The following is a 15,143-nucleotide window of genomic DNA, read 5'->3' as shown; positions in this document are numbered from 1 at the left end:
TTCTTCTTCTTCTTCTTCTTCTTCTTCTTCTTCTTCTTCTTCTTCTTCTTCTTCTTCTTTTCTTTTTCTTCAAATGGTGTCTTTAGATTTTCAAACAAAAATACAAGAGACACTGAGAAGGTTAGAAAAGAGTTTCCACATGGCTACAGGTCATGGCTGCTATACTGGGGGATGTGCGATCAGTCATTCCTTACCAAACAACAGATCGTAAGTTGAGTTTTCAGAGAAAACAGACCATGCCGGGGCAGTGTCCAGGCTATGCCTCTTAGCCTTCAGAGACTCAGGGCAGGCTAAGGCAGAGGTGGGGGAGTGGGTGAGACCACTCGGCACTTTCATTTCAAGTTAAGACTCACGAGAGCATTTGCTGACTGAAAAAAACCTTCAGCAGGGGGCTGTGGCATATAAAAACAGCGGCGGGGGGGGGGGGGGGGGAAAAAAAAAGCGGGGGGGGGGGGGGGGGGGGAAGAAACAACTTCAGAGGTTTTTAATCTGCTAGGAAAGATGCCTGCGCTGGTTCATATAAACATTAGTGCGAGGACACTATGGTAGAGGTCGCGATTTACTAGAGGGGTGCAATGCATGTGGACTTGGTCTATGAACTAAAAAGCAGACTTCCCCATTACCTACTGCTTATAACTGCATCTTCTTTCAGAGCTGTGAGGCAGGGTACAGCTCACATGTCATCTCTCCTAGGAAAAGATCCAGAAGTCTATGGCAGAACATGCCGACTCTAAGTGCTCTGCTCACTCGAGATACTTTTCTCATACTGTGTTTGGTTTAACCCCTGTGCGCTCCATAGCACAGACCTAAAAGAACCCTTAGAAATTAGAAAACCTATAAACACACAGGAGACAAATACTACACACCTTCTTGACAGTGTCCTTAGCCACATTCCGAGTTTGTGTAATTTTTAAAACTCACTGCCTGGCCCAGATCAAAGATGAAAGTATTTTAAGGAATCACAGGACAGAGTGGTTTTTGTTTCATTACATAGTATGTGAGGCATCCTTAAGGAGAAGAGCTGATAAGATAGATGATTTTTTTTTAAATTGTGTATTAGTAACATCATCAGATCTAAGCACATGATTTCAGAAGCAGTGAAAGGGGACACTGAGCTGCTAAAGCCTCTACCATGCATTGAAGCTTTAAGAGCAGTCACACCAATTAAGAAAAAAAGCACTACCACTGGGAAGAAAACCTCTGCTCTTTTCTTTGGCTTCCTGTAGGGTTCACTCAACAAGGGAGGCAAAGCACTTGATTTCAAGAGGCCCAGGAAATCTGCCATGCCTCAAAATATCTTCCTTTCCACCTGTCATGGAGCTTGCCATGCCGTATTTAATAGCCACTCCTTCGGTGGAAAGGGGCATCACCTTGCTATTATTACAGTCTAAGTCTGGCCCTCTATCTGTGTGCAGGATCAGATTTCTATGAGACAGCTGACATTAAGGAGTTCAGAGATAGAGAACTGAAGCATCATCCCTTCCCGGAAAAGGGGATCTAAACAGGTTTTCAGTAACATAATAGCCAATAGGATTTATTGTAAGTACAAGTCATCAGTTTTGCTACAGTAATTAACCACCTTGCCTTTTGGTTGTTGTTGTGTGTTTTTTTTTTTTCAGCTGACATTGATGACATGAAAATATGCTATGTCTTGAGAGAGAGAGCAAATGCCACAAGTGACATGTTCAATTTCATAGTGGAAGATGACGGTAAGGATCCCATTCACTGGGTGGCCTTTTTATTGATTTATTTTGGCTGCTCCTTGACAACATTGCTACAAGAAATCTTTATCAGGTGTTATTTTGTGTTCATTTGCTTTTATGCAGAGTGGGTTTTGTGTCTGTTATGAAGAGTTAGTCACTTTAAACTGGCAGAATCCCACTTTTTAGTGGATATGGGTAAATGTTATAATGTTATATCGCTTCTGTCTTGTGGTTTGTAAGGGAGACAGAGAAGAAAGAGAGGAGGAGAAGGAGAAAGAGAGATCTGTATAGACAGGCTTCCTCTGTCCAGTTGTTAAGATTACTCAGGCAGCAGGAAGATGCTGGAATCCATCCCTGCTCCCATCACAGCTCACCCTGGTGTGTCTTCTCCAAACGGGCTGCCCTTTTCTAATTTTCATTTGGGTCCTGCCTCTACTCCACAAGAACTCTGTGATAAATAAACTTGGCTTTGTAGCCCCACTATCAGGGTATTGAATGATCTTAGCTTGGGGGATTTTTGTGAGTTGGTCCAGCTAAAAGGTTTCCTAGGCCAAGCTTGAAGAACCCTGCAGAAACTGGTATGTGCCTTTCTACCTGAGTCTTCTAGACAAGAAGCAATATTCCTATCACCCATCCCAGGCCTGCTTCGGTTTCACATGGGCAGAATATTCTAGAGATATCCTTCTGTACCTTCCTAGCCACAAGGGTAGCCTATAGGACTCAGCTTGATCCTGGCAAGTGACTATTAAACAGAATGTACTCGAACCTCTCAGATGTAAGAAAAGTTCCTTTTGACAGATTAAACAGGAGTATGCAAGACTGGAACAGCAGAAAGACGTTTGTGTATCTTATAATTGACTCCACTTGGTTTTTAAACGGGGTTTCATGTTATCTTGCAAATGGTCTAACACTTGTAGGAAGTAAGACACAAAGGGCAGGAATATCTTATATGTCCTGGTGAGATGGACACAGTATGAGCCTCAGTGACCCTCTGTCTTATGCAGAGAAGGTACATACACTGCTAAGTCATCTAAGGAACGTGTCCTCAGCTTCCGGTATCTCACACCTGGGCAGCTGTCAGGCACCGCTGCCTAAGAATATAAGCTTTCAATGTCCAAGTGTCTTTCCTACCCACTGAAGTCACCTTCTTCACACCCACAGGGTTGTTTTTAGAATGGCAACTAGCTAAGGAAGTTCTGTGACAAACCCAATCCTCAGCTCTTTTTAAAAATAAACTAGAATTTTGTATCAAGGATCAGGAAGAGGAGAAGTCATGATTTGAAAGCAGAAGCCTAAATCTTCTTGCTTCAGGTTTGGTCGTGCGTGGTTAGGACCTGGCTGGTCACAGGATTCTCCTGTTACGATTGGTCACGAGTGGGTGACCATTTACCATTTAAGAAATGGGTCGTGGGACACACTCCTGACATTTTGGGTTTGAAGAGCTTTGATGTTAATTACCCAGTAATGGGAGGGAAGATTAGCGAGAAATGGATAGTGGTGGATTTTACCTCAGGAGGCCCCTACTGTCTCAGTGCTTGAAACAATGATGCTGTTCAGAGTTCTTTACTGTTCTTAAAGAAGCATTTTCAGAAAGAAAGTATATTGTCTAAACAATCCCACAACTTAAAGCTTAAAGAGAAATAATCATTTTTCTACGTGATGTATCATAGAACACACAAGCATGTACAAGGTTCTTAGATCTCCCAACTAGACTTTAAACCTTCTATATGACTGATTGTTACCCATGCAATTTTGCTTCCACCACATCCCTCTAAGTTTAGTAAGGAAACTGAGTCACAGAAATAGGTAACTAGCCTCTTCAAGTTGCTCAAGTAGACAAATAAAGGTTGAACTGAGTCCCAGGCTCCTCCCCCAGACAGTGAGAACCCATGGCCTCCCCACTCTTGACAGATAGAAGAGAGCAGAGACTCCACTCTGCATACCAAGCTTTCTGGGAATTCCGCTCAGTAAGGTATGAGTGGAATCAGAATTCTGTCTGCCTATGGATAGTACAGAAAGCAGAGTGTCTTCTAGATTGTTCATTTTTATTCCAAAATACTTCAGATGTCCTATGGTCCTCAACTCTGTAGCCCTGTTCCTGTTACTCCAGTTTATTTCTTGACACTGCAAGGTACTCCAACATAAAAGTGGTCTGGGAACCTTTGTAAATTTCTCTCCAAGGAATTACTCTAGCTGTTTATTGTGATGTGAAGCCAGAGCCAAGTAACTGTTTCAGGTATGTTCCACCTTCACCCCTAATGACTTAATCTCCCTCAGCTCAGATGTCATTTCCTCTCCAGATCTGTTCCCTGTGCCAGGAAGAGGAGTTAGCCATCCTCTTGGTGCTTTATACCCCTAGCTTTACTTACAGCAGGAATGTCCTGTTGTGACAGTTAGCTCACCTTGTGGGACTCCATCACCACAAAAAGAATGCCTTTATCCCAAGACAGCCTTTTCCCCTCAGAACCTACTCAGACTTGAACATGTGGCACTTACAGCACAAGTGTTAAAATGAATGAAGCCAAAGGTAAAACAAAAGCCCTTCGTTTTGATGCAAGAATTGATCAAATGGTACCCCAGGAGAAGTCTTGTAGTGGTTTCCTGTGGAACCTTGGCATTCCTTGAAAACATTCTCTTATTCTAGCTTTAATTTAAATCCCCACAGCACTGAGAAGGATTCCCAGCTAAGCTTCCACATTTACAAGCACAAGGAAACAACCACTGTGAAGAGTGATCTGAATTTTCAGTGAGGTGAACATAGGATAGGAAGTCCCCCAATTCAGAGTTCTTGTTACTATTCTTAAAGAGGCATTTTCCAAGGGAAGAAATATTTCTGGTCTATTGTGTAAACAACTTCACAACTTAAAATTTAAAGAGAAATGAGCACTTTTTACATTACTAAATTTCTAAGGCCAGCCCATAATTTTCAGCAAGTCCTTTTCTGGTTTGGTCACCCCAGTTTATATATATTATTTTGGGACATGTGAGACAGTCAATAGCTAGAGAATTAGAAAGCTGTCTTCATGTAAAGTATGCCCAAGACTTATTAGAGTGGTGCTGTCTCTATTTTTTTTTTTAACCACTCATTTTTTGTTGTTGTTTGTTTTAAGTCTCAAGATCTCTGGCTCTGCTCCAGGATGGTCGTGGGAGACTGGGGGCTCTTGGAGGAGGGGTCAGACTCATGGCCTCCTACATGCTTGGCAAGTGCTGCACCACTGAACTACATTCCCCTAGAATGTTTCAAGATGAGCTAAGATTAGGATATGTGACCACATGGCTTAATAAGCAATGTAAGAGGAACATTATTTTATTCTTCATGAAACTGGTTTGGGTTGTCACTTCCTCCTCCAAGTTCTCATGTGTCCCAGGCATGCAGTCTAACTCAGCTCCGCACTCTAACTCATTCCTGGCACTGGAACTGGATAGCAGTTATTATAATAGTAATCGGTGATGGCTATTATAATATGCCTGACCCACAGCCAGGTCATTTTGTTGTTATTGTTGCTACTGTCTTTGAATATGCTTTTTTGGTGGCCAAATTCCCATCCTCCCAGATCTTTCCTTCATGAGCCACTGAGAGATATAAATAGTACCTTGAGATGGTAAAGTCACAATGTCATTTCTGTCTATGAAACGTCAGTTAAGGTCAAGGCTTTTAAGTTTTTAATTCAGCAAATTAAATACTCAAATACAAAAGGTCATGGGAACCTCTTTATTCTGGAAAGAAGGAACAGGAGTTTTGACTCAAAGCTGGCTGTCACTTCAAGATTGGAGGCAAAATAATTATTACATACTAGCTTGAATTTAAAGTAAGGGCTGAAAAATATAAATAGGTACAAAGTGTAGGAAAATGAAATTGTGAGTACAGGCATTGGAAGGTAGGCCTGACGTTGAGCCTACCTTGTATTCTGGGCTGTAAAGTCAATTGCTAATGGCAGGAGAAGCAGAGGAAGGGTGGGAGGGGGAGAGCCAGGGCCTTAATTACATGGTGGTGAAGCAATGCCAGGCACTGGTAAAAATTGCTTTAAACATGGACACAATACAAGGGCCAAAATCTTGTGGAGGACTAGCTACTGTGGCTAATGTTTGTAAGCCCTTCTTCATTCTTTGAGCAGTCCAGAATAGTGGTGCAAGTCATCAAAAGTCTCTCTTTGGTGTACTGTTGCCTTCAGGGAATGGCTCTAAAAATACACCTGCTTAGCATCCATGAAAGAAGTTACTCTTCTGGTATGAAAGTGCAATTCAGATTTGATCAGCTGTCTTTACACACATCCCCAAAGTCCACACCATATTAACACACGCCTGGCTTCATTTCAGAAGGTAGTTTACTTAAATCTTGAAAACTTTGACAGTGACAGTGATTGAATCCCTATAGAGAAACATGAATCCGTATTTACACCCAAAAGAAATAATGGTGCCCTTTAAAAGCTAAGTAAAATTTTCTTTCACGGGGAACCAAAACACCGTAATACCGAACCAAATGTTTATCTGTGGTATATGTTCTAAAGCTCAGTGCTATTTTATTCTATATCTTGTGTGTTTGTCCTGTGTGGCTGAGACAAAAGGAAAGGCTGGTTTCCATGGTCAAGTTTACAATGTAATCAGTATTATTATGTATTTTGTAGAGCCAAAGAAATGTAACCAGGAAACTAAGTGTGATATAGAAGAAAGGCCAGAGATTCTATGGTCAAACTTATTTGCTATAAAGAGTCTTTGTTTCTTTATTTACTTAGTCAACAAATGCTTTTGATGTTCCCAGGGTATTTCCAGTGTTTCCTGGGATGTTGGAAAACAACAATAAATACATACATATAAATTTATAAATATATATAAATAAATATGTTGACAGTCTGACCTTGAATCTATGCTGAGGCTAAAGCAACAGACAGAACATTCTGGAATTTATAAGGTAGAACTGCAGCTCGGAGAAAGGTCTCTCTGCCGTGAGATGCTTAAACTTAGGCTTAGTATAAAAGGAAGTACTGCAGGAAGAAGAGGGAGAATAGAGTCATGTGCAAAGGTCTGGGGTCTGGTGTTTAGCTGAGCAGAAGACTGCCAGCATGCCTGAGCTCAAGAACAAACCAGAGAGAGAGAGAGAGAGAGAGAGAGAGAGAGAGAGAGATTGAAGGCTGAAACAAGGCTGGTCAGCTGGACTGTAGACCATGGTGCCCAGCCCCTGCGCTCAGTGAATTAGGTATGCTCATTTTAAAACAAGGAAGTCACGTGTTCCAGTTTGTGCTCTGGGAGGCAGGTCTTCCAGCTGCAGAGAATTGACACAAGAGCAATAGTGTGAGCCTGGTAGGGTTGAGGCAGTAAGACTCTGTGACGTGTTTGTTGAGAGGGCCCGGCATGCTGATACACAACTTTAATTCCAGTACTTGGGAGACGGGCAGATGCATTTCTGGGTTCGAGGCCAGCCTGATCTACATAGCGAACTCTAGGCCAGCCAGGGCTACAAAGCAGGATCCTATCTCAAAGTAAAAAAACAAGACACAGAGATGAGAGGATAGCCTTCCCACAGTTTTGAGTCTAACTGCATAACCTCTTGCTGGTTCATTTTAGAGGAAGGAAGGAGTGGGGTGTGGGCATAATTCTGGTTTTCACAGCCAGAATGACAGTGCTGTGCGCCAAGGTGAAGGAGACAGGGCCCTGATACAGAGTTGGGGAATGAAGCCCAGGTGATTTGGACATACAGACTATGAGAAGTCTTGGCTCTTTGTGGATTCAGGGAGGCCTTTGATTCTGCTTCTCTGCCTGTCTAGCCATCTTCAAAGTGGGAGTCCTAACAAATGCTGTTGTGAGCCTTTGCATCACTGGAGACGTGATCTCAAGCCACATCTCAACTTGGCCATTCTCAGCTGTAAAGAGGGGGTTAGAATAGTGAGAGGCTAATGGGATTTTTTTGAGGACTGCGTAGGAAGATGTACGGAAAGTTTGTCATTTGTGCATCACAGTTTCCAGGGGACACTGACTGCAGAGAGGTGCTGCTGTCTAGCTGCTGTCCCTTCCGGAGCATGTGAGGACTCTCCCGCCTCTCCTTCCTCTCTTCTCCGCTACCTTCCCGCCTCTCTTTAGCTCTGTTTTGGTTTGTTGAGGCAAAGTCTTATTCTGGCCCTCTTTTCTCGGCCTTCTTGGTGCTGTGATTTACAGGGGCATGTGGCCACCCAGAACGTCTCCCGTCTCCCTTTACTTAAGCTTCTTCATGTGTCTCTCTGCTTCTGGATTTTCCTTGCTTCCTTCTCTTTTTTCTTCCCTCTACCTTTCATAGTGACTGTCTGCACAGTTTGACTGACAGGATTTGACTGACAGGCGGGGCATCTACAGACATGACAGTTGGAAAGGCGATGAACTTTTTACTCAATGCAGAGTAGGAAACCTATGAAAGCTTCAAAACCATATTGTAGGTGCTCAGTGGCCTAACTAAGATTGTCATGAGAAATTTTCTCTGCTTTTAAATAACAGATATATAAATTCCTTGTTTCCCAAGCCCTGTCAGCTTGTTTGCTCTCTCCTTTCCAACACCTGAGAATATATTTTCTCTAAGATTGAAGGTTAAAGACAGGAACTTATTATTGCCAAAACCAGAACTCCAAAAACATGTACTGCACAAAGGTCCAGTCACAGGTTGGTTTTATATGGAAATCTCTGGAACACAGGCTGAAGACACTATAAACATTCAATATGTATTCAGATCTTCAAATCACTTAAATATGCCTCATGTATACACACACACCACCTAAATGTGTTTTGTGTATATACATACATATATATGTACACACATCACCTAAATGTGCTTCGTGTATATGTATACATATGTATAAATGCATATATGTATGCATTTCTGTGTCTATACACACAAATTACCTAATTGTGCTTCATGTATATACATGCACACATATGATACATATATTTGTATACCACACATGCACACACATAGAGAAAGAGAGCCTGCATAGTGACAGATATACACTCAAACAAATGTACCATTGAGGATATTCACACACGTAAACAGTGAGAAGAGCAGACTCTATGACATTTTCTTCTAAGGTTGCTGAAAAGTGCGTGCTCTGTACATTCACATGTACTTAACACATTCCTTCAAAAGCCAAATGTTGCCTGTGGAACAATTTATAGGATAAGATAGCCTTTAATTAACAGAGATAATTGTTTGCTTGAGAGATTAGAGGAAAACTTTCTAGTATTTAAGATCTTATAATCCTGTGGTTTTTGTAAGTAAAGACTGGGTAATAAGTGAATTTTACTCATAGGCTACAATGATTAAGTTTCTACCTTTTAAGTGTGAAGGCCATGTGTCTCTTGAAATGCCAGTCTGGTCAAAGGGACAAATTGACATACTTAATCCTTACCGCAAATAAGGAAAAGTGAGACTTACTGAACTTGAACTTGGAGAAAATATGATGAATGAGTAAAACATGGGTGATATTGTCCTGTGTGCACACATAGACTAATTTCTCTTGTTTTTGTTTTTGAAACAGGGTTTCTTTGTGTGGTACTAGCTTTGTAGACCAGGCTAGCCTCAAACTCACAGATATCCCCCTGCCTCTGCAGGGATTAAAGGCACATGCCACCATCGCCCAGCCTAGGCTGATTTCTTTTTTTTTTTTCTTTTTTTAAAATTTTTATTATTAGTTACATTTTATTAACTCTGTATCCCAGCTGTATCCCGCTCTCTCATTCCCTCCCAATCCCACCCTCCCTCCTTCATCTCCTCCCTGCCCCTTTCCAAGTCCACTGATTGGGGAGGTCTCCTCCCCTTTCATCTGACCCTGTTTTATCAGGTATCTGGCTGATTTCTTAATGTTCATTTCCTTAGGGCCAAAATATTTATGTAGATGAGAAAGAATCTTCATCACATGTTCAATTTTGAAACAGATACTGTAAATTTACTAAAATTATTAGTCAATGAATTTGACTCTGACTTAAAAAAAAAAAACCTGCTTGCAAAGTGGCTGTATATAAGCAATAATTTTATGTTCAGGAAACATTTAATGTTAAGGAAACTGAAGTGTACCTTTAGTTGATTTGCATTTAGAATTCTAAATGTTGCCTGGAAAACTCTCCAGAATGAATTATTCAGTTATAGCTAATTACCATTTAATATAAAACTTGTACTAGTTTTAGCATCATTGGAACAAAGAAACTAAAAAAAGGTTAAAAGATAATTATATAGTATGTTTAGTTTTTTTTTTTTTTAATATATAAGTAGTCCTTTGTTCTTTGTGTTAATTTTGATCTGTGCTTGGAAAATAACACCCTTCATGCCACCTTGGATAAAGGAACCTCGGCCACAGTTCTCTTTGTCCCACCCTGGCGACATTCCTTCAGCTGGAGGGCAGTGGCACTAGCTCTTCCCTTTGGTGCTTGCTCTTAAGCAGGGAAAGTCATTCACCTTCTTGGCAAGGCCACCTGCTCCCCTCGACTCGCTTAGGCAGCTGTGGGACACAGGCACGCTGAAAAGAGTAGTTCACGTAGTGTTGGGGAGAGCCACTTCAGAAACTGAAGAGGAAGCCATGGAACTGCTCAGAGGGCTTGAGAAATCCAGGAGGCAGGAGAGAGCCATTTTGTCTTCCCATGATTCTATTCCTTTTGGGCAGAGATGGCTGAAAACTGAGGCCACTGCATTGTGGCTGTACAGTATGTAGAACCGCATTTAAGAAATTGTTTTCTCAAACCTCTTCTTGCAGTCTGGACCCCAAAATCATTTCAGTACACTCACTGTCAATATCCACCCAGTTCCTGAACCCAGCCAGTTTGCCTCCCTTTTGAATTTCTGATGAGCTGCAATCCCATGTAATCCCTGGCTCCTGTTTCCATTACAAGCTTATTCAGCCTTTAGTAACCCAGCAGACAGAGACTGCTTCAGATACTGACTGGTTCAAAGCTGGTGCCGTGTAAATCTTCCTAAGATTTTTAATAATATAGGGCAGTGTCCGTGAAAAGGGGAGATTTTTTCCTCCTATTTTCACTGGTAGCTCTTCAGTTCCTAACAGTTGCTTACTTTGTTAAATAAATACGCATCCAGTAAATGCACACATTTCTTCTAATAGATCTCTTGCCATTTTGCTGTATCTCTGACCCAGAAATAATATCTTGCCTCCACAGTCACCTAAATATACCCATGTCTGTTTTTAAATAGTTAAGAAAAATATTCTTTCCTTTGCATCGGGCATAAATTAGATTGCTCTTTGCAATTCTTTTCTTCCTTTAATTATTATTATTTTTTTGTTTTTATTTTATTTTATTTTATTTTATTTTATTTTATTTTATTTATTTATTTTTTTTCTCTTTGTAGGCTTGGCTCTTCTGAACTCCCTTGTGGACCAGGCTGGCCTCAAACTCACAGAGAGCCTCGTGCCTCTGCCTCCCCGAGTGCTGGGATCACAGGCATGAGATTCGTTGTTGTTGTTGTTTGAGAATTGGTTCCTTTTTATTTTATGTGTGTGGTGTTTTGTCTGCAGGAATGTCTATGCACCCTGTGTACACATCAGTGCTCATAGGGCCCAGAGTTGGGCACCAGGTCCTCTGGTCCCCTGGAAGAGCGGCTAGTGCTCCCAACCACCCAGCCATCTCTCTCTGCTTTTCACTTTGGTAGGCCAAGTGTAAATTCCAGACTCTGCCCCTTGATGAACAAACCTGCAGGCCAGTTCTGACTAAGCGGGAAGATTGCTGGGCACGGAAGTGCGCTGCGGTGAGCACCCAGCATCGAGCCTTTCCCTCTTCCTCCACGCCCTGCGCCTGCATGAGGCTCAGCCCAGGCTGCAGGCTTCCATACTGCTCCCTTGTCCTCAGGAAGATATCTTGTAGCTATGCAGTATTTTAGAATGCTCATCTCTAGAACGATATGTCCACTTATATAATCATTTTGTCATTATGCCAATTATAAGATGGAAAACTATATGAATATATAAATATATGTATTCATATGCTCACTAAAAGTTGTAAGTTGTATAATTCTACTATAATGAATAAAATAGTCCTAATACATTATATACATTATAATATACATATTATACATATAATGATTGTTAAAATACTATGAGCATACTGTTTACAGGCGCTCCTCAAATTTACATTAATTTTGAAGTCATTTCTTTTGATGTTGCCTTTTAGTTAAAGCAACTTTCACAATCTAAAGAACATCCCCCCGTGCCAAAATTTTTCTTTCCTTTTCTTATGACTTCACCCTTCCATGTTCCAGTAGTCAAGTGGAAGGAAATTGCCCTTACTGTCAGTGCTCTACCCTGTTACGGTGCTACGCCCATTCTCAGCTCTCCTAAGGCAATTACATTCAAACTGTTTCTAACTCTGCAAAATGGGAGAGGTTTTCGTACGGCCAGTATCTGTACTGATAGATGAAGTCAAGATGGAGCTCGCTTTTCAGGACTCATAAACTGGAAACTCGGATGGTTGTAAACCACCATGTGGGTGCTGGGAATTGAACCCAAGTCCCCTGGAAGAGTGTGCTCTTTACTGCTGAATCATCATTCCAGCCTCACTTTTTCGAGGACTTTTATGCCATGTCAAGCTGTCTTATTTTAATGAAGTGTAACATCTCCTCTTCCTTGTATGTGTCTGTGTACATTTAGGGAAAAAAAGAAAGAAATTTGCTGCACGATATCTCAGCGTGTATAGGTGCTGCGGCTCCTTTAAGTGGGTTGTTAGGATGAGCATATGCGTACATTCCAACAGCACTGAGAACAGAACAAGTTTATAGCCTCAAGCTAGTGGGATCAGTTTGATCCCCGTTGCTCTGCGTCACTTCGGCCAAGCTGAGACTGTCAGCAACCCCTTCCCTACATCTACCCCAGACCGTGCTGCACGTGGTAAGAATAAACATCTATAGGAAACACAGAAAGGTAGTTGAGCCACACAGGGTGTCTATTCATGTCGCCTGGAACAAAGGTCACATTGGCAGAGACAAAGCAGACCAGCGAAGCATTTTTTTAGTAGAGCTTTCTGAGGTAAGCAAGGCCCCTAAAGAATATGTCATAAAGTGTCTAAGAATAAGCTCCTTTTAAGTTCTCTTTTGTGAGTTTCTGTTGATCTTAGGTTGATCACACAGTCATTACATTAATATGTGTGTGACTGTGGTGAAGACCTTGTCTGACGCGGGTTTTGGAATTTAGACGGCTCAGCCGGGTTCTGCCATGTCTAGTTCTTTCTCAAGGGTCACGTGGTCACTCTGACTCTTTCTAACGTTTTGATCATTTAGTCTCTGTTAACTACAGCTAATGAACTCGCCCCTGGCTGTTTCTCTGTGATAGCACATTGCATAGCACATTGCCGTTTTCAGTTAAAAAGTGGTATTTTAGCAGAACTCGATCCTCCTGAACCTAGATGTCCCCATCTCCGGCACACTGAACACTGTTCTATGCACCGGTGCTGTGCACTCTCAACACAGACCTTTTTTTGTCTTTACACCCATCCTGCTCACCTAGCCACTCCTTTGGCTGCTGCAAGAATCCTATCTGCTATCTGTTTCCTGTCATCCCAACACACAGTTACACAGGTACACAGTTACACACTTATACACAGGACAGAATTACCATTGTCAGGGATGTCAAAGCTGATCCCTAAATGGTATTCAAGAAGGGACTAAGTAGTAACTGAACTTCTATGACCCCAGAGTCATTGACAAAACCTTTCAGATTAAAAACAGCTTAGTCCTCATCTTGATAACTATGAATGTTTTCCTTGAAAAGATCCCCATTTTATCCCCTGAATGATTACTATAGTGAACTTTATCAGTGGGATTCACTGGAAGTGTTCTTTTTACACACACACACACACACACACACACACACACACACACACACACACATTCATTATGGGAAAATACCAAATAAAAAACTAAAATAACAATATGCATTAACATCATCTTAATAACTAGGCAAAAATCACAGTGGCACTTAGCTATGATTTTCCCCCCCCCCCAGATCGTGTATTTTACCCAAAAAGGCACTATTTAACATATTCTGTCCTAAAGATGAACTTTCCAATTTCTTAGTATCTTTTGGACACTTTTCTATATTGATGAATTATAGATCCAGAGGGTTTGGCATGCGTGTGTGTGTGTGTGTGTGTGTGTGTGTGTGTGTGTGTGTGCTTGTGTGATGTTTATGCAGTATGTATGTGTGGTGTGTGGGTAACCTGTACCTGTGCACACACATGCAAAGGCCAGAGAAGGGTGTCTTCTATCTTACTCCCCCGAGAGAGAGAGAGAGAGAGAGAGAGAGAGAGAGAGAGAGACTCACGGAACTGGAAGCTGCCATTCTGGTTATATTGCTTAGCCAGTGAGCTCGGAGGAGCTGCCTGTCTATTCCCCACCCCCAACGCTTCAGTAACAGGTATGCACACCCTTGCATTTTATATTGGTACCAGGGATTTAAAATCAGGTCTCCATACTGCAAGCACTACCACCACGGAGCCACCTCCTCGGTCCCCTGAGGATGGTAAACAGTAAGTTTGTGTTTTACTAGGTGGTTAACAACTCATTTAAGCAACTGCAAGTCAGCATTTACATAAGAATGCTTAAATATATTCACCTGGTTATCATGGCTAATCACGGCGCTCTGCTTTACAGGTGAAAGGTATTTAGAGACCACTGAAGTCTGTTCAGTCTTGATAACAGATAGAATCTTGCTTAGTTCCTGTTGTTTGTCAGAATTGATAGGAACGAGATCCCTTCTGCCATCCCTTCTCCTTATTATTAATAGAGAGGAAAGTATAGTTTATAATGCTATTTTGACCTTGGAATTCCTGGCATGCTTATTCAGAGCATCTACCAAGCCTGAAGTCATTTTATATCCTCGTGTGATAAGTCCTGTGTAAACAATTTTTTTTTAATGTGTGCTAATGGCTCTTATTCCACTGACTTTGATTTCCTTTGCTGTAAAAACTAACACTGAAATATTTCTTTTAAGAGATAATTCTGAGACAGGATTAGTGGTGCCTGCTAATCCCAGCACCTGGGAGGTAGAAACAGGAGGATCAGGAGTTCAAGGTCATCCTCAGATACTTAAGGAATTCAAGGGCTTTATAAGAGTCTATTGAGAGAGAGAGAGAGAGAGAGAGAGAGAGAGAGAGAGAGAGAGAAGGAACCCAGGGAAGAAGTGGGGAGAAAGAGGAGAGGAGAGGAAAATAATTCTACAATACTAAGTAATTATGCGTCTCTGTCCCTAGAATGAGCACACTTGCCAGGTGGGTAGGGAGGAGAGAGACAGAGGATACACATTCAACATTTCCAACATGGCCAGCACTTCATCCTAACAATGTAGCTGACACAGTTTTTAGAACAGCAGTCAATGGTTCTCATTATCTACATTTAATATAAGAGGACACTAAAATTTAAAGAATTAAAACAGATTTCTCAGGGACAGAGGAGCAACCCGGAAGTAAAACAGGTGCTCCATGTGCAAG

The 15,143-nt window shown here is 41.6% G+C and overlaps 1 protein-coding gene across 2 annotated transcripts in view; it reads left to right on the top strand.

Moving 5' to 3' along the window:
• Frem2 (FRAS1 related extracellular matrix 2) overlaps positions 1-15,143 on the top strand; it is a 128,568-nt gene that overhangs the window by 9,006 nt on the left and 104,419 nt on the right. For both annotated transcript variants that reach the window (XM_055596878.1, XM_055596879.1), the window contains exon 2: positions 1,620-1,709. In XM_055596878.1, the coding sequence (XP_055452853.1) occupies positions 1,620-1,709 (90 nt within the window). The remainder of the gene's footprint in view (positions 1-1,619; positions 1,710-15,143) is intronic.

Source organism: Psammomys obesus, unplaced genomic scaffold (genome assembly GCF_907164565.1).
Source record: "Psammomys obesus unplaced genomic scaffold, mPsaObe1.curated_primary_1811, whole genome shotgun sequence".
NCBI classification, from domain to species: domain Eukaryota; kingdom Metazoa; phylum Chordata; class Mammalia; order Rodentia; family Muridae; genus Psammomys; species Psammomys obesus.
Note: the sequence above shows the minus strand (reverse complement) of the source record. Positions and strands in the feature narration are given on the sequence as shown.